At 43.9% G+C, this 24,294-nt stretch overlaps 1 protein-coding gene across 1 annotated transcript in view; it reads left to right on the top strand.

Moving 5' to 3' along the window:
* Window positions 1-10,911: 10,911 nt before the first annotated feature.
* YWHAQ (tyrosine 3-monooxygenase/tryptophan 5-monooxygenase activation protein theta) overlaps window positions 10,912-24,294 on the top strand; it is a 38,445-nt gene continuing 25,062 nt past the window's right edge. Inside the window, exons 1-2 of the mRNA XM_024213252.3 lie at window positions 10,912-11,053; window positions 12,531-12,909. Of these exons, the coding sequence (XP_024069020.1) occupies window positions 12,616-12,909 (294 nt within the window). The 5' untranslated portion in view covers window positions 10,912-11,053; window positions 12,531-12,615. The remainder of the gene's footprint in view (window positions 11,054-12,530; window positions 12,910-24,294) is intronic.

The raw sequence follows: 24,294 nt of genomic DNA, 5'->3' as shown, positions 1-24,294 counted from the left end.
TGGTAGAGGTAAACCCTAAATTTTCCCCTAGGGATTACCTTGACCCTATGTTAAAACTACAAGTGTCTTGTCTAAACTAGGATTTTAGCATGTTATCAAATGTGTTAAAAAGACCTCTTTTATTAGTGTAGACATAGTCTCAGTTTTTTGCAAGTGTCCTCTTCCCCAATTCATCCCTGATGCTAATTCTACCATTTTTCAGTTATTAGATACAAGATTAAGTCATGTGTAAAGAACCTCCTGCTTTAGCTGTGCAACTCAGCTCTTATTTCCTAAACGTCCTGTTTCTTGCTATCTAGTTCATACAAATTGTTTTAGAGTTAACAAACTCCTGAATTCTATTGCATGTATTTCAGCTACTTGTTTATTTCCTTTTACCAGTCCGTTGTGCTGCTTTTCATGATGATATTGGAGTCCTTGGTTTTGTCTAGTGCTATGGTACCTCCAAGCTGTGACCAGTCAGAGAAGTTAGTACTTGGACTGTTAGCACCAGCACTGATTACAGAAACTGCTGAGTACTGTGGCATATTAACAACTGCATGGAAAACACTTCCAGTTGTTTGTATTAGTGCTACATAGTGAAACAGGGTTCTCATCATATAACAATGTGGGGGCTCTGAATGAATAGTTGGGCAAGGAAACCTCCTTGATTTTTATGAGTTGAAGGTCACACTCTTGGAAAGGTAATTTTTCATTATGTCCTTGTTATCCATCTTAGGACCCACTTCTGTGAGATACTGAGCACCTTATGCCAGGTGCTGAGTGGCCTAAACTCCAATTTAAATCTATAGGAGGTAAGGGGTGCTGGGCACCTCAAGAATCAAGCCATTAGACATTTGTAATGTGCCCATGACCTTGGTTTCTAGGCACCCAATACAAAATTATGAATATGCATAAAGCTTATCCATAAACAATACTCTCCACCACCCCTTGGGTTAGCAGCTTTTCCTTTGTTCACTCTCACCTTTTCTCATTTTCTTCTCAGTCTTTTCTAGCGATCTCACAGACACCGGCTTCTAATTTTTCCCAGGGGTGCTCAGCCTCCGGCCCTGCCCCACTCCACACCTTCCCCCAAAGCCCCAGCTCCACCCCTGCCCCACCTCTTGAACATGCCACGTCCCCGCTCCTCCCCCTCCCTCCCTCCCAGCACCTCCTGAACGCCATGGAACAGCTATTCTGGAACAGCTGGGAGAGAGTGGGAGGAGAGGGAAGGGAGCTTGGCTGCCAGTGGGTGCTTTTCTCCATGGGTGTTCCAGCCCTGGAGCACTCCTGGAGTTGGCACCTATGAGCGATCTAGTTGTTTATTTTGCACCCATAATTGTACAGGCTATAACAGAATTATAAGTAAAATAATTCAGTCCAAAAGATGTGTATTCACCACCTCATCTTTTCATTAAACAATTTGAATGTATAAGGACAGGACTTCTCATTTTACTGCAGGGGATGCTCACCGGCCTATATAGTTTTGTGGGAATGTAAGTGTAAAGAGGTGACTTAGTTATTGTTCAGAAGTTGAAATAGATCTTGGTATTTAATATCACATTCATCACCAAAGGATCTGAGAACCTACCAAAAATGCGAAAATGATTAACTGAAACATGTTTAGTGATTAGGTTTTTGGTTGTCAGGAGTGGGTTTTTGTTATGTAGATGGCAAGATCTGGGCTCATGTGGATTTCCAGTAGAAATTTATTCTATATCCTGAGATCTTACTGATCCACATACAGGCAAATAACATTAAATAATTTTATTAAAATTTACAAAGATAAAATCAATCTGTAGAACTCAGTTCCCCAGAAGAGGAGCTCTACTGGTTATGTATTAATGACATCTACAATGTTTTGCAAAAGTTACACACATCAGGAATAATTTGAGAAGGATTAGAAGTCCTTTAGCTGAAGGGGAAGGAAATCTATAAGGGCACAGAAGTGGAACAAATTCTAGAATTAAATTACAACGTCCCTGAATTTCCTGTTTGCATTTATCCAGTATTCAATTGTGATAGAATCATGGAAATCACAGTAGAATGGAAAACTTCCTATTATCTCCTACAATCCATACCTATGCTAGTGTCATTGTTTAGGACTGTGTATATTTAGCACTGTCAGAATACATGCTGTACATACAAAGCATCTTACCCACCTTATGATCCCTTTCACACATGCATCTCTCCATCCAAAACTATTATTGCCTAATTCCCTCACCTCCTATCTGCAGAAACAGCATTAAGCACAAAGTAAAGGAAGCTTTGCGGCCCTGGATTTTTATTTATTTAGCCTGTGGATCTTGCTCTTTTGGACCACTGTTGTATGCAAGCTCAGTAACTCCCCAGCTCTACCTCCTTGTCTGGCAGCAGAACAGCTGTGGAGAAGGGAACCGATAACGTAATTCTCCCTCTCCCCTTTTCATGCAATGGGGAGGTCAAGGAAAAATATGTTAGATAATCTGACCTCACCAAAGTGGGAGGCAACTCATGACCCAATTACCCATTCTAGTAGTCCTGGGTCTTATTCTTGTGTGGAAGCTCTACATAATATTGTGCTGCACATCTGAGGCAGGTCTCCCTGCATTTACTGTACACACTAAGTGATGCAATTTAAATTAGAATGGGCCTTCACTGTACAGCCCGCCTGTGGGGGATGGCACCGAGAGGCCATGATGATTCGTGCACTGGAATTATGAAATAGATCAAATGAGATGCCTTTGTATTTCAGTAATATAAGCTCACTAAATGTGTTTAACCTCTTGTAACCCAGAGCCCTTATTTAACCCACAAGTACCTACCAAGTCAAAATAATAAATAAATAGGATTCATAATTACACTGAATGAAATCCGAAGTCCTAATCCAGTCTTTAAAGAATAACAACTTCAAACTTTGGCTCCTTGTCAATTTTATTAATGATATCCGTTAACCTTCCAGTATCTTAAAGTGATTATTTTGTTTGCAATCAACTTTTTTTTTTTTTAAACCACCACCTGGATTTGGTTGTTTGTTCTAAAATAGTTTTTTAAGAGTACACAAATTTACATACAATTAGCTATGTTGGTCTGTGTACATGTCCTTTCCCCCTCCCTCACATCATCCACTCACTTCTAACTTCACAGCCCCTTAAGTGGTTGATGCAACAGTTATCTCTGATGTCACAATCTCACCATTTGGCAACAAACTGTTTATAAGGTAGCTGCAAAGAGAGGTTAAGGAGACATGAAGAGAAGGAAGTGGAGAGGCAAAGGGTGGAAGAGGAGGAGCTACCTCTAAAATTACTAATCCACCAACCCATGAAGTGTTCACAGGTACCAACTCATCTACACATGTATAAGTCTTGTTTTCTGTGTCTCCTGTAAACATGCAAATTGTGTGCGGATTTTATGCTGTTTGTCCTGCACACTTCGTATTTATGTCTCATGCACTTTCATTTCTGCTATCTGTTATTACCATTGGCAATGTAGCAAATGAGTTGGAAATTTATGAATGAAAATATCTGTTGTGATACATGCATTGTATGATTCTAACAATCTCCTCACTCCACAGTGAACTGTTCAGAAATGACTGAGCTTAATGGTGCAATCCCACAACATGGGCAATTTTTCATGGGTAAAAGCTAGTCCTATAATTAACTTGTAATGAAAAAATAATCAAATCACCATAAGGGGAAAATTAGTTGCATTTATCCAAAAATCATGGCCCCCATAGTTGCCACCAGTTGAGAAAGTTACAGGAAGATATAACTTGAAAATCTCACTGAGTGTTGCCATCTCAGCTCCTTCATGCATCTTTATTATCTTTTGAGCAGAGGCTTGCATGTAGCTTAGAAAAAGCCATTACTAGGGTATATGTTTCCATTCCATTTAAAGACAAGTTTTTTGTATTGCTGTTTGGCTCCATGCTCTCCCATTCTCAACTCACCCTTGTTGGGGCCAGGTCGGGGGGGTGGGGGGGAAGTGAGGATCTGCAGAAACCTTGTTTCGAGCCCTGTGAATCTTCAAGGAGGAATTCTTTTACTGCTGTTCTCTTAGGGCCCTCCTCCCAGCAGTGGCAGCATCACTCAGCACTAGTGCTTTGGGGTCCCCTCTGCTCGGACTCACAAAGCACAGTACTGAAACGCAGCATTAATTTACCTGTGCTTTTTACACCAACAGTGTGGAAAGGGAAACAGCCCTGTGCCAAGCCAGTGTCCTCTGTTCCTCACAGTTCAGACAGGCCATGTGGAGGTCAGAGATGGCTACTCCAGAAGGGGAAGTGGACATCTCACATGGATACTTTATCCCTCTGCTCCCTACTCCCCAGGGCTTTTATCCACTGTTTTGCTGCATGCTCTACAGAAGATGGAAGCATGATGGGGAGAACTGGATGAATGTAACCAACAAATAACTATTTCACCCAGGATCCAGGAGTAGAATTTAACATTGCTGTTATTATGACAAAGGAAAAAAAGAGCTTTAGACTCAGGGTTGGCTGGGGGTTTTGTACACAAGCACAGTCATCAATATCACTCCATGGCTCCACCCACCCCAAACAGCAGCAATCAATATGCAGCAGCAAAACCTTTCCCTCAGCAGCATAAATCGAACTGTACAAACAGCACCCACAAGCAAGATTCAAGCTGTACCAGCACTCTCCCCTATGCCCACCTCCCCCATAGCACTTTCAAGCTCTTGAGACCCAACTTCTCAGCTACAGGAAACAGTATGCATGAGCAGCAACACTAACCTTCCTCGCACAAGTTTCCTACAGCAGCCCCTTCTCCTAGAAGCACCCACTTTATTCCAATAATGAAGAAGCTACGCAAGTGTTAGCAAAGCTAAAACTGCTCTGTAGTCTTCATCACCAGTAGATACAATATTGCACAGTGGGTTTGATGTAATCATTTGTCACTACCACATGACTGATTTGGTAGCAGATGATTTCTCAGCCATATCTCTCCTTGTCTCAGGGTTCTACACCTGTATGGTTTTTTTTTATTTAACCCTTTAATGTACACTATATCTAGAAAAGCAGGTATCTCAAGCTCCAATTCAACCTGTGCCATGAATTAAAAATACAGCATAATGAAACAAGACTAGAAGCTTCTCCTAACCCTAAACAACAAAAAAAGAACCATAAACTAAAACAGTACTTCACTTTGCCCACAAATGCCAGTCTGCATTACACCCTACCCTCTCCAAAAGCCTGCATAAATAGAGTGGATCTTGCATCTGCCCCAAACTTCAACAGATTTGTGTTACCGGTGTGGGTTACAAAGTTGAGGGCTCCAAACAGATAATGTTCTGCTGGCAACTCCCTCTCTTTTATACTTTAAGCCATCGCAGTATTTGATGCGGGGGAGGGGGAAGAGGTCACTCAAGTAGCTAGAGCACAAGTCATTTCAGGCTTTATAGGACAACACTAACACCTTAAATTCAACAGGAAACTAATAGGTAGCCAGTGCAGATTCTGATGAACTGGTGCTCTCAACAAGATGCACTGCTTTATAAGTGAGCTGCTGCATTCAGTTTCCAGGCTGATTTAAGGTGAAATTTAGTCTTGAGAAGAAAAAAGCATAGATTATAGTAGCAAGGTTTGCAACTAAAAGAAACAATTATATCCCCCAGGCCTGTTGGAGACTGAGGAGAGTTTTCTTGATCACTGCTGTATATGATGTAACAACACCCCCAGCTTGCAAACTCTGATTACAAAGGGCTAGCATAAACCCTCCAATGAAGGATCAAAATAACCCTTGCCATATCTTCCAGTTCTTTCTCTCAGCCTATCAGCATCATGTCAGTCTTATCCAGTGAGCTTCATGCAACCAGCTCTCATCCATGCCTAAGTCTCAAGTAGGCACTGGCTAGGGTTCAGCAGCAGTGGCTCAACTGGATAAGATATAAGCGATGCAGGAAGCGCATCTATATTTAATGTTGCCTGACACTTTCCAGCATAAGATTCTGTTTTCAGTTGTTTATAATTTTGCTAAATTTATGCTGACTAAGGCTGAAATTTTCCATGCAAGGTGTCTGCCTCAGGCTGAATGTTTTTGGCAAATTTCAGTTAGAATGGTTCAGCCATTTCTCAGAATGAGATTAAGGACAAATACCTGTTTTTCACATGTTAACAACAGCCTTACAACCGTTTCACTGAGAAGCTCTAGCATCTCAGGCATCAGAGCAGGGCCTTGAATTTGGCACAGGGGTCACTCTCATTTTGAGGATGTACCTTTTGCTGTTCTTGTGAAAATCCACCTAAATTTGGCCAAGTTATAAGCCTCTGAAACATCTCAGTTCACACACGCTCAGTAGAGATTTGTTAGAGCTTGGCAGCTACATTCTCTGAAGACTCTTTTTACACTGAGCATATTCCACCCCTTACAACTTCTAAGTGTCAACCAGACTGTGCACATACCATCCTCACATGGTAACTGAGCATGCTCAATCCTGGGACAAGAGGGACTGAGCAGAAATTTACCTGCTATTGTTCCTGGCTGCTAGGGACTGTTATGGTGCCAGAACTGAGGTCATAGAGCCAGTCTCTCCTGTTGTCTGAGTGTTCCCCTTGGTGGAACCCAAGCAGTGTGGAAGAGAGCAACCAGATTCAACTGTAGTGGGGTGAGGAACAGGGAGACAGGAAGGGGGGGTTAGGAGCAAGAATCAGGAGAGGGGGTGGGGCATGGGCATAAGCAGAGTGGGGTAGGAGAGGGTGGGAGAAGAGGTGTAATAGCTGGAATGGAGGCAGAGAGGCATTAGGAGAGAGAAGAAAGGAACAGGGAGATGGGAACATGACAGAGCAGAGGGAGGGGAAGACAGGAGCAGAAAGGGATAGAGAAAGCCTGGGGAAGCAGGGTTAAAAAGGTCTGTAACCACTACAGCACATTCCCTTACAGAACTTGGAATTAAACCCACAATTCCTGGGTCTCAACATTCCTTTACTGAGTAGCAAAAGGCTGGGAAACCCACTGGCAATGTGTGTGTCCCCATCCCCCTCTAGATGCAGAGGCACACAGGAAAATAACAGTCTTTTACTGCTACCCATTACTCCATTAGCTCAAGTGGCAGAGGACTGTGCTGCAGACCTAAATATCCCAACTATGCTGAGTGTGCACTGGGGGAGGGAGTCAGCATACTTCCACATGGTGAAATGTTTGTTTTTTCAATTTTTAAGTTTTCAAAAAACATAGGAAATCATTTAAAAAACTCCTGCACTTTGAATACTGCATGCAGTTCTGGTCACCCCCTCTCAAAAAAGATACATTAGAATTGGGAAAGGTACAGAGAAGGGCAATAAAAATAATTAGGGGTATGGAACAGCTTCCATCTGAAGAGAAATTAAAAAGACTGGGACTTTTCAGCTTGGAAAAGAAACAGCTAAGAGGGGATATGACAGAGGTCTATAAAAATCATGAATGGTGTGGAGAAAGTGAATAAGGAAATGTTATTTACTCCTTCACATAATACAAGAATCCGGGGTCACCCAATGAAATTAATAGGCAGCAGGTTTAAACAAACAAAAGGGAATGCTTCTTCAGACAAAGCACAGTCAACCTGTAAACTTCGTCACAAGGAGATGTTGTGAAGGCCAAAACTATAACAGGGTTCACAAAAGAATTTAGATAAATTCTCAGTGGTTTGAGCAATCTTAATTTGGGCATTTCCTAACCTTTTTGAGTTGGGCCATTGAATAAAGATAGCTTGGATTAACCCAACTGTCATAATTCAAAATCCACTGAACAGCACTTTGCAGACATTTGTCTGTCTCCTTCAGAGCCATGATATAAGAATTCAAAAAGCTTTTGTAGTGCACTTGGTCAGTTTCAGCCCATGACTTCGGTCACTGGTGTTCTAACAGTCTTCACTCTCACGTCATCTGTAAATCAAGGTGATCAGTGAGGACATAACTGAAGACGAGGGCACTAAGGCCACCTCATCAATGGCTGAAAATAGTAGATTAACATAAATCCTACCAAGTCCCGAAGTCTGTTGAATGTGTCATATCTTCCCTTTGGGCCTTCTGGAAGAGTTCCCATTCCATTAACTTCATAGGGTGTATTATCAACCAGTCCCTTGTGGAGAATAGATGTGTCCCAAACTCTAACCACAAGAGTTAGGTAATGATTAGTCCATGACATAGATTTAATATCCAAATGCCTAATCTCCAGTCCTAGCCACACAATAAATCAAGAATTTGAGACAATAATTCCTTCATCTCCATTGTATCCATGAAATCCTGAGCTGATATAGAAAACTCATCATCTGAGATGGATGTTTAAGTTACTGAGCGTTGTCATCTTTGACAATTCCAAAATCACTGTGGTGAGAAACTGTATTAGCTCATGCAGGGACTTTGCAATGCAGCAGGATGATTTGCCCACTAGAATAAATCCCAGGACTCACACAAGTATGTATTTAATTCAGCTTTGAGGTAGGAGACCTCCTGCATTTCAGATTGGCTACAAAGAACACATCCACAGTATCTCTTCGTCACTTCCTCTTAAGCTCATGCTGTACCCAATGCTTGTCTAGAATCAACTATGCCAAAACTTGTCCAGCAGGATCATTCAATCAGCATTTAAGAAATGCATGCAAGACTGGTGGGGCAGAGGTCATCTTTAATTAAATCATGGATAGATGACACTTTATTAACCATCAATCTTATATATAACAGCATGTATAAGCATAAGATTGGAATATTTGTCCACCAATACCCCCAACCTCTAGATGAACCAATGGAATAGAAACTAAACAATTTCTTGTTTAAACCAGGATTTCTTCCTGCCTTGTCTCCCCAACCCATTACCATAGGGATCAAAGAACCCTAAGCTTTACAACCAAGCCCCTCATTCCAAGCCTTTGTATCCACAGTGCACAGCACAGCTGTTCCACCTTCTTGGACACCCTGAAGGGACATATTCTGACAACCAGCTATGGCAGTTAAGGATCTCCAGGGCTGGCTGCAAAACCCATTTCTATTAATCCCCTATCTTCCAATCAGCAGAGAGAAAAAAATCCATCCCTCCTTCCCTTTTCCTGAGGCTCTTGCCTTTATACTAAAGATTACCAAACATCTTCAAAATGCCATCATTAGGTTAAAAAACAGGGAGGAATTTATCCCAACCCCTTTCCTACCTTTTTTCTCCCTGGCCCCTCCTCTTACCCCAGGAAACTCCTCCTACCCCAGACCAACCCCTCCAAAAGGACATTACTGCCTCCATCATGAGTGTCTAACTGCTGGCAAGAGAGGTGTTCTTGTCTGCGTCATCAACCCCATGCTTCTGCCCCTGAGAGGTCAAAGATTGGTGACAAGGCCTAAAATCAAGGAAAACTCAATCCACTATTTTTTATTTGTCCTGTGGATCTTTCACCTCCACCTAAGGAAAAAGATAAACTTATCCACTCAAGTCTACACCCCTCTTGAAATACCCCCTCATTAACTATCCCCACAAAATCCATAAGAGAAAAAAAAGCCTAAAAACCTTGCTCATTTACTTCTCCTGCTGATCATCATCAAAACCCAGGACAGAAACAGACTATTGTTTAGGTGGAGGAGAAAATAATTTTTGAATTTTTAAAGCTTCTTTCATTCCCTCACATCTCCCACTCATCCCCCCAACACATTCTAACTCCCATCTACCAACCAGCAACACACACTCATTCTGCACACCTCCCAACAGCTATCTATTATTTCCCCAAGCACATCTGCACCAAATCTGTCCAGCATCACCCACCCATTTCTCTCACACTTACCTGTAGAGTAGACCCTATTGTCTAGCAATACCATTCACCACCCCATGCATCCCAGAAGCCACCAATGCCTATAACAGCTCCCAACTACCCCAGAACCCATCTCCAGCAGCTCACTGGCCCTTCAATACCCACTGCCATATCCTCAGTAGCATTCTGAACCCCAGTACCTACTTCCACAGCACCCTAAACTTCCAACAGCACTGACACTTAACTAGCCTTCACATCCACCTCCCTACCCTCCAGTCATAACTCTCTCAGTACATTCCATCACTTCTACCCACCCACTGCAGCACCTACCCCAGCTCCCCTCTATCCGTGCACGCTTCCCCGTGCAACACCCATCCCCAGTTCCCCTCTAACAGTGCACCCTCCCCCCTCAGCAACCACCCAGTTCCGCTCTATCAGTGTATGCGCCCCCCTCAGCATCCATCCTCCAGCTCCCTTCTACCAGTGCACGCTCCCCCCTCAACACCCATCTATCAGTGCACACTTCCTTGTGCAACATCCACGCCCAGCTCTGCTCTATCAGCGCTCCCCCCTCAGTAACCCCTCCAGCTCGCCTCTATCAGTGCATGCTTCTCCCTCAGCATCCATCCTCCAGCTCCCTTCTATCAGTGCATGCTTCCCTGTACAACACCCACGCCCTGCTCCCCTCTATCAGTGCGTGCTCCCCCCTCAGCACTCACCCCCAGCTCCCCTCTATCGGTGCACGCTCCCCCTTGTAACACCCACCCTCTATCGGTGCACACTCCCCCTCAGCACTCACCCCCAGCTCCCCTCTATCGGTGCACGCTCCCCCGAGCAACACCCACCCCCAGCTTCCCACGCTCCCACCCGCTCTCCGGCCTCCGAGTCTCCCTCTCCCCCTCCCAACCGCAGCAGCACGAGCCGCCCCAGCCGCGCCTCCGCACTGTCTCGTGCCGCGCCCAGACTTGGCTCCCAGTGCCAGGGCAGGGCGTGGAAGGGAGGGGGGTTGTAGCAGTATCACCATGGTGACAGTGACGTCAGCTCACCCTGGATCTAATTGGAGGAAACCCCGTGGCCCCAGCCGCAGCCCACGGGCCAACCGAGCTTGCGCCCTGCCTGTGCCCTCCTCCACGACGGCGCGCTAAGTCTTGATTGGCTAATAGCACGCGGAGGGTGGGCCCCGGCTCGGAGCAGGCGTTCGGATTGGCCGTGTGAGCGCGGGTCTGGCAGCGGGTAGGGTTGCTTGTGCCAACGCCCTTTAGCGCTGGCTCTCGCTTGAGACGGGAGCGGCTCTTTCTCCTCGCCCCAGCCCCGAGCGGAGCGCACCCGATCTAGCGGCGCCAGCCGGCTTGGCCTAGCGGAGCGGACCCAGGTGAGTGGGGGCCGAGGTCGGCCACGGGGATGAGAGGGGTCGCCGCGTCCTCCATTTTGTGAGAGCGGCGCGGAGTCCCCAGCCGCGTCGGGGAGCGGGAGATGCCGCCAGCGCCGCCGCCATTTCACGCCCAGCGGGGCTGCCGGGACACTACGCTTTCCCCTTCGTCCGGGCCCCCCTGGGGGGCAGCTCCTCCTGCCTACCCGGGCAGGGGTCGTGCCCTGCCCCGGGGAGAGCTGCCGAGCCCCGTTCTCCCCGGGAGACCGCCGGGCCGGGCCCAAGGCGTGGACAGAGTTGCTTCTCCCCCGCCCGCTCCGGCCTGAGCCTGCAGACCCCACCCACCCTGCCTGAGCGAGTCCTGTTCGCCGCGCCCCCCCGGGGGATGGGACTCCCCCGTCCCCGCCCTCTCCCGAGGGATAGAGTCTCGGTGTCCCCCCCGGAGACTCGGCTAGGGGCTTCCCCGCGTGGGACGTGAAGCCGCCTTCCCCCCTTGTCTCGCGCTGGGGACGCGGATCCGCTTGCCCCAGTCCCGGCGCCTGATCCCCTCTCTTTGCTCTAGGGAAAGGCTCCCCGTGGTCTCCCGGCCTCGTCCCGCGCCCCCTCCTTCGCCAAGGGACAAAGGTTCCCTTATTCTGTCTCCTCATCTCAGGGACACCCCCCGGGGCCCCACGTGTCTGCCCAATCCGCCCGGAACGGGCGCCCCTCCCGATGGCCCTGCTTGCCCTGCGGGAGCACGGATTGCTACCCCTGTCCTCAGATTCTCTTTTTGAGGCCATTGTGTTCCCAGACACACACTAGGTAACCGCCTTCTCCTCCCCGTGTCCTCTGGGCCTGTTCGTCCTCCTGTGTCTGCCCTGGGGCTGGTGGTTCTTTTACTGCCCCTCTCTAGTGCTCCCACCTTCAAGGCAAACCACTCTGACCCCCACGCCTAGAGGGAAGGGTTTGGGCACGGCTCCTGGGGATGGCCCCTTTGGGTTAATGACTTCCAGCCGTCTGTTTCTTCCCCTCCCCCCTCTAATATCTTGACTAACCGCAGGCTGCAAGCCCTGCTAGTGCACACAGGGGTGAGAGGGAGGAAAGTGGAGGTGGAGACAAAAGCCATTCTGAGGAGGCTGGAGTGCCTCTTTCCACCATCTGGTCTCTAGATTAGTCTCCTGTGGAGAGAGATTGTGTTATCTTTTTTCCTGTCCTGGTGGTCTGGGTTATTAACCTTCCTTAGAGGCTCTGGAGATGGGTGCACTTCCCCTCTCCTGTAACCAATTCCCTGTGAAATGGGCTGGTTGTATAGGCCTAGGATTCTTCATTCCAGGATAGCTCTTGGGGTGGTGTAGTGGTGGGGACCCTGTGTGGCCTGTGATTCTTGGTTCCTGGGGAGATGGTTGGTTTGGTGTCTTCTCAGTTTTGGGGAGGGGCAAAGTGTGGTGTTTTGCAGCTCTTGGCTCCCAGAGACATGGCTAATCTGTTTCCTCCCTTGCAGGTTTTGAGGTGCCTTTTCCTCTTGACAGTGTGACAGCCCTAGCCTCTCCTTCTGCCTTGCTGTGCTTTCCCCACTGCCAGCCACCATGGAGAAGACCGAGATGATCCAGAAAGCCAAGCTAGCTGAGCAGGCTGAGCGCTATGATGATATGGCCACCTGCATGAAGGCAGTAACCGAACAGGGTGCTGAGTTATCCAACGAGGAGCGCAACCTGCTCTCGGTGGCCTACAAGAACGTAGTGGGGGGGCGGCGCTCTGCCTGGAGGGTCATCTCTAGCATTGAGCAGAAAACAGACACCAACGACAAGAAGATGCAGCTTGTCAAGGACTATCGGGAGAAGGTGGAGTCTGAGCTCAGGTCCATCTGCACCACTGTGCTGGTGAGTTGAGGAACTGGGGATACATCTCGTAACCCTTGACGCACAAGAGATCTGTACATACCTCTGTGCTTGGGAGTGAGATTGTAGGTTTGGGTGTGGGAGATCTATGTGTGACACTATGTTGGAGTGTGGGGTAAGCCATTGCACCACTCGACTGAAGGATGCAGGAATGTTGTCATGGTGAAGTGTGGGAAAGGAGGATGGAGGTGGGGGTGAGATCAATATGCAGCACTATCTTGTAGTTATGGGGGCTATAGGAGGATTTGAGCTCAAGTTCGTCTGCACCATCATGTAAGTACGCTCATCTGTCTGCAGTAACAGGGTTGGAAGGAAAAACAAGAAAGCTTCTTTCTTCCTTTTGTGGTTCTTGATTAATAAAACAGTTGTAAGCATCCAGATTAGACCGAGTGATAACTGAATTATCTGCTTTGGTGTGCTCAGTTGGGTGGTGGTCACAAACTTCTGTGTTACTTCAGTCAAGAGGAGACTTGTAAGAAGTTGAATAGCTTTAGAGGGGGTCTTGAATAAAATGTATATTTTATATTGTATAAAATATAAAAAGTCATCTTCAGTGAAGATGTAAATATTAAATCTGTAGAAAATTAGGCTTTGTTTACTTGCAGATGTACTTTTCAGACTGCCTTGTGTGGTAGAGATGCAGTCGTGGAATAATGCAAAACTACAAATATTTAAGCTTGTAAGAGGTACTGCAGATGAATATTAATACTAGAGTACAGAAATGCCTATATATATTTATTGGGGGATGACGACAGTGCCCATGTCTTCTAGATGTTCGTAATGGTGCAAATATACTGCATTACAGTGGGGGCTCAATCTGTATCAGCAGTGCAGAAGGTGCAGCACCCTATTCCACATGATCAATGAAAGTTCTGGCTGCAGAAAGCTAGATGTGTAATGCAGTTGGAAACATGTAGCAAATAATCTTGAATACTTTATTACCAATGTAATGATAAAATAACATTTCAAGTGGTATCTAATATTTCAGGCATCTTAGGACAAGAGTATTCTCGGCTCTCTATGAGCTAAGATCAAGCGTAGTATCTGTTCTTATCAGTTCTTACAAATAAACAAGTATTTCTAGTTTAGCCAGGAGGTAAACTTGTACTCACTTGGATTAGGAGACTTGTATTTATTGCTGTCTCTTTCCGTAGTAATTGAGAAGCAAAATCAAGCCAAGAATTCTAGCTCATCTGACAAGGGGGAACATCTTCCTGGATTGTATGGAAATACTTACACGTTCCAATGTTTGCTGCCACCTAGAATTTTTTTTCTGAATTAAAAATCTGGTCTAACAATTCTAAGCAGTTTTCTTATAAAGATTTATTTGAAACTACTTAGTAAATCAGTCAAGACAATTACTACTTTTTCCTTAATACACTTAAAGGATATTTCATTTCTTTAAAAAACTTCTACTGTTTCAGGCATGGTTAAAACTTGCTAAAGCTTCATTTTTTTTTTAAATATAGTATGACTCATAAACCACAGGTTTAGACTGATTCTTGTTTCCTGTGACAGAATTCTAATTAGACTTACTGATGTGTTGCCAATATTTTACAATGGGGCTCCCTCAAATCATCTCTCCTCTTCTGTGATCCAATCTAGCCACCAATGTGTTGGGATTCATACACCCAACCAACCCTCCAAACTTTGAGACTTTTACCCCCTTGTGCCCTTTACTTCCTGTCAAATTGAATTCTCAAGAGGTTTTGTGATAAACCATCTCATCCTGTTTTGTTACTTCATCTTAATAGATGCTTCTATAAGTGGTCTAGTGCAGGGGTGGCCAACCTGTGGCTGCAGAGCCACAAGTGGCTCTTCAGAAGTTAATATGCAGCTCCTTGTATAGGCACTGACTCTGGGGCCGGAGCTACAGGCACCAACTTTCCAATGTGCCAGGGGGTGCTCGCTGCTCAACCCCTGGCTCTGCCACAGGCTCTGCCCCCACTCCACCGCTTCCTGCCCCCTCCCCTGAACCTGCCATTCCCTCGCTCCTCCCCCTCCCCCCCCAGAGCCTCCTGCTTGCCACGAAACAGCTGATCAGGCAGTGTGGGGAAGGGGGGGGTGCTGATTGGCGGGGCTACCGGTGGGAGGCGGGGGGAGCTGACATATTACTGTGGCTCTTTGGCAATGTACATTGGTAAATTCTGGCTCCTTCTCAGGCTCAGGTTGGCCACCCCTGATCTAGTGGCTCTGGAACTGAATGAGATGTGAGCATTGAGCCCTTTTGGGTCTTGTCTATGCTGAAGTTACCCTAATCAATTGGTCAGTAATTGATGTAGCGGCACTAGTGCAAATGTGTAATGTTCACAAAGGTGATGTTTGTGCGTATCCCAGTAAACTTATCCCCATTTCACTGCATGTGCTCCCTCTGCTCTCATCTAGGACCTCATTGGCAACTGCCTGCTTTCGTTTGCCCGTAAAGTCTGCAGGAAGTAGTGAAGACAGAAACCTACAAAGCCACATGCTTTTCCTGTTCCCTGGCATCAGCAAAAACAAAGATGCACATCTTCCTGTAGTGGGGGAAAGGGGTTTATTATCAGCTTTCACTGCTAGCTGTGATACTGCTGCTTTCCCTCCCAGCACCATCTGTAGTTTTACCCTATTTTCCTTTCCGTTACCTACTTCATTCTGCTGCTACTCTGTCTGTTCCATGAGTCAGCAGCTGAAAGATTGAAACTGCCACTCTAAAGAACAAATTTCCCAGTGCTTGCATATGAATTAGAGAAGGAACAAAAAGTGCTCTGGTGAGCCCCCTTCAGCACATCATAGCTTTTAATCAAATTTCAAAATAACCTGAAGTTATTCCTGGTTTCCAGGAACATTAAGTTCCTACTCTGGTAAGCTACCTCTTGGAGGTTATCACGTTAGTACAAAACTTCTCTGTAGTCTAGTCTGTGGTAAATGCAATAACTGCTTGCAAACAATATGGAAGGGTTCCTTGTCAGTCACTAAACTGTTGCGATCTAAAAAGGGTGGATATTTTGGGTGCAGTAGGTGGCTGCTATTACTCAGGGCTGGTCCACACTACCCGCCTAATTCGGTGGGTAGAGATCGATCTTCTGGGATCGATTTATTGCGTCTCATCTGGACGTGATAGATCGATCCCAGAAGCGCTCCCCCGTCGACTGCGGAACTCCTGCTCGCCGAGAAGAGGAAGCGCTGTCGACGGGGGAGCCTGCCTGCGCCGCGTGGACCCGAAGTAAGTACTTTTACTTCGATATAGGAAACGTCGACTTCAGCTACGCTATTCTCGTAGCTGAAGTTGCGTTTCCTATATCGATCCCCCGCCCCAGTGTGGACCAGCCCTCAGTTATGTTACTAACAAAAAAAGCTTTGTCGCTGTCTATTCAGCTCAGCTTTCAGAAATTCATACATGCTGTTCTAGAAATCTGCATTTATAAATAATCTTAGCAGTATTTCGCATGCTGCAGTAGAACCTCAGAGTTATGAACTGACCGGTCAACCGCACACCTCATTTGGAATTGGAAGTATGCAATCAGACAGCTGCAATGACACCCCCCCGCCCCCCCAAAAAAGGCAAATACAACATAGTGCTATGTTAGCCATAAAATACTTTAAAAAAAAGTTTAAGAAAAATTTGACAAGGTAAGGAAACTGTTTCTGTGCTTATTTCATTTAAATTAAGATGGTTAAAAGCAGCATTTTTCTTCTGCATAGTAAAGTTTCAAAGCTGTATTAAGTCATTGTTCAGTTGTAGACATCTGAAAGAAGAATAACATTTTGTTCAGAGTAACAAACAACCTCCATTCCTGAGGTGTTCATAACTGTGAGGTTCTACTGTGGTTAAGTAACTAAAATGCTGTAACATAGTCTGACGTTCCTTTTTTCCCTAAAGAGTGCTCCAGCTCTCCTAGTTTAATAATAATAATAAAAAAAAAATTACTTTACTATTCTTATCTCCACTGAAATGCTTCTACTGCAGGCCATTTAAAATTCTTAATTTCATTTTGACTTTACCTTCTCTCTTGCAAGCCATTCACATACAGCTCTCATCAGTGGACACAGAGCTGGTCACAACTGTGTGATAAGATGTTGTTGGTGCTAATTGTGTTCCAAAAGCAGAAGATGGAACTTAAAACAAGATAATCTTGATGAAGTTTCACAGGTGACGGGGGATTTAATCCTTCAGGCAAGAGAACGGTCATTGAAACAAAAGCATGGCCCAGTTACCATATGGATTTGGCAGAAAACTTGCAGTTTGAATGTCATTTGTTGCCCATAAGCTGAGAAATTTTCAGTAAAGCTGGTTGAATTGCTTGACTGTTCTACTGGATACTGTTGAATGACTAAAACTGTGGAATTTTCAAAAGTGCTTAAGTGATTTAGGAGCACAATTACCAAGTCACTGGAGTGCTTTTGAAGATCCCACAATTCCCCAGACTTGGAGGCCATGGAATTTAATTTCTATATAACTGATTCTAAAATTCTTTATTCATTATAAAGATAAAAGTAGGAGTTGTGGATTGTTTACTTTGAGTATGGTTAAATGTAGTGTTAGACTTGCATGGCATGCTCAAAGCTCTAGCACATGAACATTGCTACATTCGCAATCATCCAGTGCATCTTAATGGCTACAGCTTTCAGGTTTTTAAAAAATGGAATGCTTCCAAATGCACCATACTATGGAAAGCTGTGGTGCACCCTTTTTTTGAGAAGCAATTAAAGTGTAGTGTAGCAGAGTATAAACAACAGTACAGTGGTGTCTGAGAACCTTTTGATTGCTACTTGCATGCTACTGATATCAGTGTTGGCGTGCACATAACTCAGTTTCCTATCCTCTGCTTTCAGTGAGAGGTTACTATTTTGGAAAGTAGTATGAATGGGATAGAAAGGATAGGCAATGCATCTTTAATATACATATGCAATTGTACAGTAGGAATCATAAAACTTCATCTTGTGAGAAATCTTTTCTACTTCAGATTGTACGTATAGGTTTCTTACAGGGTGGATTGATTTAAACCAAAAGGATTTAAATCGTCATTTTAAATCAGTAAGCAGGAAACCTTGATTTAAATCTATTTACTTGTGTTTTGCACTTGTACTTTTTATTAAAGAGAGGCTGATTCTCATGGGTAACCATTAAAACATGTCACTCTGCAACTAAATTTGGTGCTTCTCTTTGCTAACCAGGAGTATACACTATATGTATTCCCATTTATTTAAGAAAGTATATAGAATAACATTTTAACTAGCTTAATTTTTGGCTTGCAATTTGTGTCAATCTCTATTTGGTTGAAAATTCAAAATCAATTAGAAATGCACAAAAACAGCATTATTATTATTTATTTAGTAAAACTACCTTTAATGGATACACAATCTTTTCAATGTGTTTTGCATTTAAAACTTTTTTATTAAACAAAGGCAGTATTATCTGTAATTATTTAATTGAACTGATTGTATCTGATCACCATGTCCTTCAAGACTTTAGAACTAGTAGATCTCATCCCCTCTGTTCTTCTGATTGGTAGAAAAAAACAAGCTTCCCTGCTTTTTCAACTGAATTGGTTTCTTGGCTGGTATGAGCTAGTAATTGAACTAATCTAGATGAGTAGACTGTAATTAAGAAGGAGTCTCCATGTGCAGAAGGAGGCTCCTGCTGCCAAAAGCCAGTTTAGCGCTTCAGATTCCAGTTTATTAGCCAGTGACTTTTTTAAAACTTGGCAACTACTGTGTACTTCTGAATAGTAATTTTTTTATTTAATTTAAATGACTTTAATAGATATCAGCTTAGTCCTCAACATAAGTTTTAAATTTCAAATTGAATTGTAATTAAAAAATTTAACAACTTTAGAATTATTTTAAAAATGCCTGTATTTAATTTAAATACCAATTTAAAAAAAATCTGCCTTTTTCTTTTGTCATTGATTTTTATCCACGTGGTTTTTTTTATGGAATTCATTGAAATTTGAATCGGGAAGAACTGACACTGGTGTTGCTCAAGATTGATTTCCCACCCCCCTCTTTGTATCTGACCTAAGTGACATCTTCTTATCGGTGTGATCTAATTTCATAGCATTTGAGTTCCATGCTGTGTATGTTATATTAATATCTAGAGAATGAATACTTAGATTTCAGGGCGCTTAAGAACTGTGTGTGAATGCTGGTTTATCAATAGGAGGTCTGAGAAACCACACTTGCTTACTGCAGGTTTCTGACTCAAAATAACTTGTCTTAACAACAAAAGTAGGGCTGTCAGGCAATTAAACAATAATAGAACACCATTTATTTAAATATTTTGGATGTTGCCTATATTTTCAAATATATTGACTTCAGTTACAACACAATAGAAAGTGTACAGTGCTCACTTTATATTTTTGTTTACAAATATTTGCACTGTAAAAAAGAAGGTATTTTTCAATTCACCTTATACAAGCAAGTGTAGTGGAATCTCTTTATCATGAAAGTTGAAATTACAAATGTAGAATTGTTAAAAAAAAAACAACCAAAAACCTGCATTCAGAAATAAAAATGTAATACTTTAGAGCCTACAAGTCCACTGAGTCCTACTTCTTGTTCAGCCAGTCGGTCAGACAAACAAGTTTGTTTACGTTTGCAGGAGGTAACGTTGCCCGCTTCTTGTTTACAATGCCACCTGAAAGTGAGAACAGGTGTTCGCATGGCTCTGCTGTAGTTGGCGTCGCAAGATATTTACGTGCCAGATGCACTAAAGATTAATATGTCCTTTCATGCTTCAACCATCATTCCAGAGCATGTGTGTCCATTCTGATGATAGGTTCTGCTCAATAACGATCCAAAGTAATGCAGACCAACACATGTTCAATTTCATCATCTGAGTCAGATGCCACCAGCAGAAGGTTGATTTTCTTTTTTGGTGGTTCGGGTTTTGTAGTTTCCACACCAGAGCGTTGCTCTTTTAAGACTTCTGAAAGCATGCACCACACCTCATCCCTCTCAGATTTTGAAAGGCAGTTCAAATTCTTAAACCTTGGGTCAAGTGCTGTAGCTATCTTTAGAAATCTCACATTGGTACCTTCTTTGCATTTTGTCAAATCTTCAGTGAAAGTATTCTTAAAAATGAACCACATGCTGGGTCATCATCCGAGACTGCTATAACATGAAATATAGGGTAGAATGCAGGTAAAACAGAGCAGGAGATGTACAGTTCTTCCCCCCCCAAGGAGTTCATTGAGAAAGTTAATTAACACATTGTTTTTTAATGAGCGTCATCAGCATGGAAGCATGTCCTCTGGAATGGTGGCTGGAATGTAAGTAAGAAGCAGGCAACGTTATCTCCCTTAAATGTAAACAAACTTGTTTGTCTTAGCAATTGGCTGAACAAGTAGTAGGACTGAGTGGGTTTGTAGGCTGTAAAGTTTTGCATTTTGTTTTTGAGTGCAGTTGTGTAACAAAAAAATTTGTAAGTTACATTTTCACAATACATATTGTACTATAGTACTTGTGTGAGGTGATTTGAAATACTATTTCTATAATTTTTACAGTGCAAATATTTGTAAACAAAAATGTGAGCACTGTACACTTTGTATTGTGTGTTGTAATTGAAATCAATATATTTGAAAATGTAGAAAACATCCAAACTATTTAATAAATTTAAATTGGTATTCTTTTTAACAGTGCGATTAAAACTGTGATTAATCGCGATTAATTTTTTTATCACAATTTTTTTAGTTTAATCACGTGAGTTAACTGCAATTAATCAACAGCCCTAAACAAAACCCCTCCAATTCTTGTGGAAATTTCTTGTTACATTTCTGGTATAAGTACATGATTTTTGGAAAGGTACATTTTAAAAAGTTAAAAGGATAAAATTTAATCCAACAAGCTATATAAAACTGTGACACTTATGTTACCACTCCATTCCAACCTAAGGGAAGCAGTTTTTAGAAAGAGGAAAACCCAAACCTTGCAATAATTGAAAAATTACATTTCTTCTGCTTGCCTGACAATCATTTACACAAGCATAAACCTCCTAAAGGAGCTGTTGGTAGACCAGATAGACTGGAGAGTTTAAGGGGACTGTCCGTGACTCCATAGCCATATTGTTACTGTACAGTGATCCAGGAGTTGACATTTGTTACTGGCTTGGTGGAATGTAATTATAGAACACAGCACCAGTTTAGGTGTCTGCCTGGAGGTTGGCACTCATGGTCGAGAAACAATCCAGACAGTGTGACAAAGATGCCCATTACTACTAGAAGTGAGAGTTTGTACATCCATCAAAGAAATGGAAATGACCCTGCTAAACTGTGTTGCCACACCCCCCGCTCCCCCCCCCCTTGTGAAAGAGTAAGTGGGGGTTGGGAGGGGAGGGTTTGAGATGTCAAGCCAGGAGGGAGGAGGGGTAAGAAGCAGGGTGAGGAAGGCAAGGGCCTTGGAGGGAGCACAGCTCACATCTGGATCCTGCTCTGTCTGCTTCATGGTCCTGCTGGAACCCACATCAGCTCCTCTCAGTGCAACAGGAAGTCCCAAGCCATCAGGGAGGCATGGGGGGGGGGGTACACACAGCATGGGCCAGGGATGCCTTTTTGGAGGGGGGCTGTTCATGATCTCATCCCAGGGAAGGCATCAGAGGCACAGAGTTGGCTCTGGTAGCAGATTCCAAGGACTGATGGTGCTGACCCCCCTATTCCCCCCCAGCCCGGCAGGTAGAGGGAACCTGTGCTGCTGATACTACTGAAGTAGGGGTGCCCAGTCTGGATTCCAATGGCAACTCCCTCCTGCAGAATGGGTTAGCAAGGCTGGATGTGGATTGGGGGATGTAGGGCTGAAAAACTTGCTCCCGTCCCTGAAATATGTGAATTGGCATCACTGCTGGCCCTGGAGGAGTCACGTTAAGAGGTGAGCCCAAAGGGGGACATGGGATGAAAATGTTCGGGAGCCCTAACCACTGCTCTAGAAGTTATAAAAACTGAAGATAATTAATTTAGGGTTCTCCACCACGGCACTCATTTGGCTCAGTGTACATCTTAATAGCATTGGTGAAACAGCAAAACATTCCAGTTTCCATACTGGATCGGAAGTTCACCTGGTCAGGTATCCTTTTTCCAATACCAGTTTTTCAAAAAAGTTAATAAAATCTATCATGGAAAATAGTCTACAGGAACAATTCCTTCATGATCCCATGAGTGGTTAGCATATGCCCTGAAACATGAGGGTTTATATATTTTAAACTCTATCCTGTCTATTGTAACTGCATGTTACCCATTTGCTATGTTTCCTCCTTTTTGAATGTCGGCTAGACTTTTTCCATATACCTTTTGCTATTGCATACATCCATCTCTGCAGAATTGTATCCAGTATTTTTGTCTTTCCTAATATAGAAGTCTTTCCATGCCTCTGAACATGTTCATTCTTTTTTTTCCACCATGAGAAGGCATGACCAGAGTAAAGTGTTCCATTTTGGAGTATACTAATAACATAATGAAATTATAATTTCAGTGAATCCTAATCCATTCTTTAGACATTTTAATGTTTGCTTCAATGACATCAAATGGTCTACCTGAATTGTTGTTTATTTACTAACAATATCTGAGTTGTAAAAATTATTCCTTCCAGTGTGCATTACTTTCCTTTTTCAATACTGAATTTCATATACCTGGGTGCTCTCCATTCGCCTGCCCGTTAGGGCTCTTAAGTGCCTCAGGGCTTGTCTACATTTGAAATGCTACAGAGGTACATCTGTGCTGCTATAGTGCTTCACCTCCTGAAGAGGCGGTAGCTAGGTCAATGAAAGAATTCTTTCATCGACATAGCGCTGTGTACTCTGGGGGTTAGGTCAGCTTAACCTTGCCGCTCAGAAGTGTGGAGTTTTCACACCCCTGACGATTTAGCTGGGTTAACTTAAAGTGTAAACCAGGCCTCAGTCTTTAGTTCTGACTTAAATTTTGCCATCTCATTCCCCCATTTGTCCTTTCTAGGTCATTAGTGAATATTTTCAACCCTGATAATAAGGGACTGTGCAGTATCATGTCAAACTTACCATTTATTCTTATTTTGTTTTTGCCAGTTTCTGATCAATGACAGAAGTTTAACTCTGATCTAGTGATTATGTAGTTTCCTTAAGACTTGTGATGGCCTTTAGGGTTCTAAAGTGCCTTACAAACAATTCTGTCCATTTATGAATTGCCTATAATATTAAATCTCCATTTCAAGATTATTGTGCCTCTCTGATCTTTAACTTCTGTAACTTTGCTACTTAATTCAGATGCTTATACTTAAACATACTGACTGGCACAAGCTTTTTTCCCTGCTAAGGGGCAGGCTATCCACCAGGTGAAGTGAAGAGCTGCCATTTTGAGGCAACTTAAGTTCCATGGATTTAGGAAAAACTTTTTAACTATAAGGATAGTTAAGGAGCCTGGAATAGGCTTCCAAAGAAGGTTGTGGAATCCCTGTCATTGGTAGGGCCCTACCAAATTCACAGCCATGAAAAACTCATCACAAGACCCTGAAATCTGGTCTCCCCCCGTGGAAAAACTCCTTTTTTGGTCAGGACCCTGCAATTACAACATTGTGAAATTTCAGATTTAAATGGCTGACGACATGAACATTTATGATTTTTAAAATCCTATGACTCTGAAATGACCAAAATGGATCATGAATTTGGTAGGGCCCTAGTCATTGGAGGTCTTTAAGAACAGTTTAGACAAACACCTATCAGAGATGATCTTGGTATACAGTGACTCCTCACTTAATGTCGTCCCGTTTCGTTGTTACATCGCTGATCTATTAGAGAACATACTCATTTAAAGTTGCGCAATGTTTGCTTATAATGTTTGGTCGTGGGGGCTTGGAACCAGGGTGGGCCATCAGCTCCCCATTAGCTCCCCTCCACCACCCCCAGTGCCTCCCGCTCACCGGCAGCCCAGCCCAGTGGATCAGCAACTCCTCCCTTCCTCCCCGTGCCTCCCACCTGCAGCAGTCAGCTATTTTGCGGGGTTCAGGAGGCTGTGGGGGGAGGAGCGAGGACGCAGCCTGTCCCCCCTCCCCCCCCCCAGAGCCTCCTGAATGCCCCTTAATAGCTGATTGTTGCGGGTGGGAGGTGTGGGGAAGGAGCGGGGAGGCCTCCCGCCCGCAGCGATCAGCTATTTTGCAGCATTCAGGAGGGCATGCAGCCTCCCCCTCTTCCCATCCACAGCAATCAGCTGCCCCCCCCCCGCCCCTGCACTTTGAAAAGAACAGCAAGAGGAGCAGCCAGACACTCACCCTCTTTCGCCCTCTGATTTCACCACCTCAACCAAGCTTCACAATCGTTATTGCTGAGTACAGTATTACATTGTTTAAAATTGTTTATATACATATACAGTATAAGTTTTAATGTCTTTTGTCTGACAAAAAAAGTAACCTCTTCTCTCTCTCCTCCCC

This window comes from Terrapene carolina, unplaced genomic scaffold (genome assembly GCF_002925995.2).
Source record: "Terrapene carolina triunguis isolate 2854851 unplaced genomic scaffold, T_m_triunguis-2.0 Scaffold42, whole genome shotgun sequence".
Classification (NCBI taxonomy): Eukaryota; Metazoa; Chordata; order Testudines; family Emydidae; genus Terrapene; species Terrapene triunguis.
The sequence above is the reverse complement of the archived record's forward strand: the minus strand, read 5'-3'. Positions and strand labels throughout refer to the sequence as shown.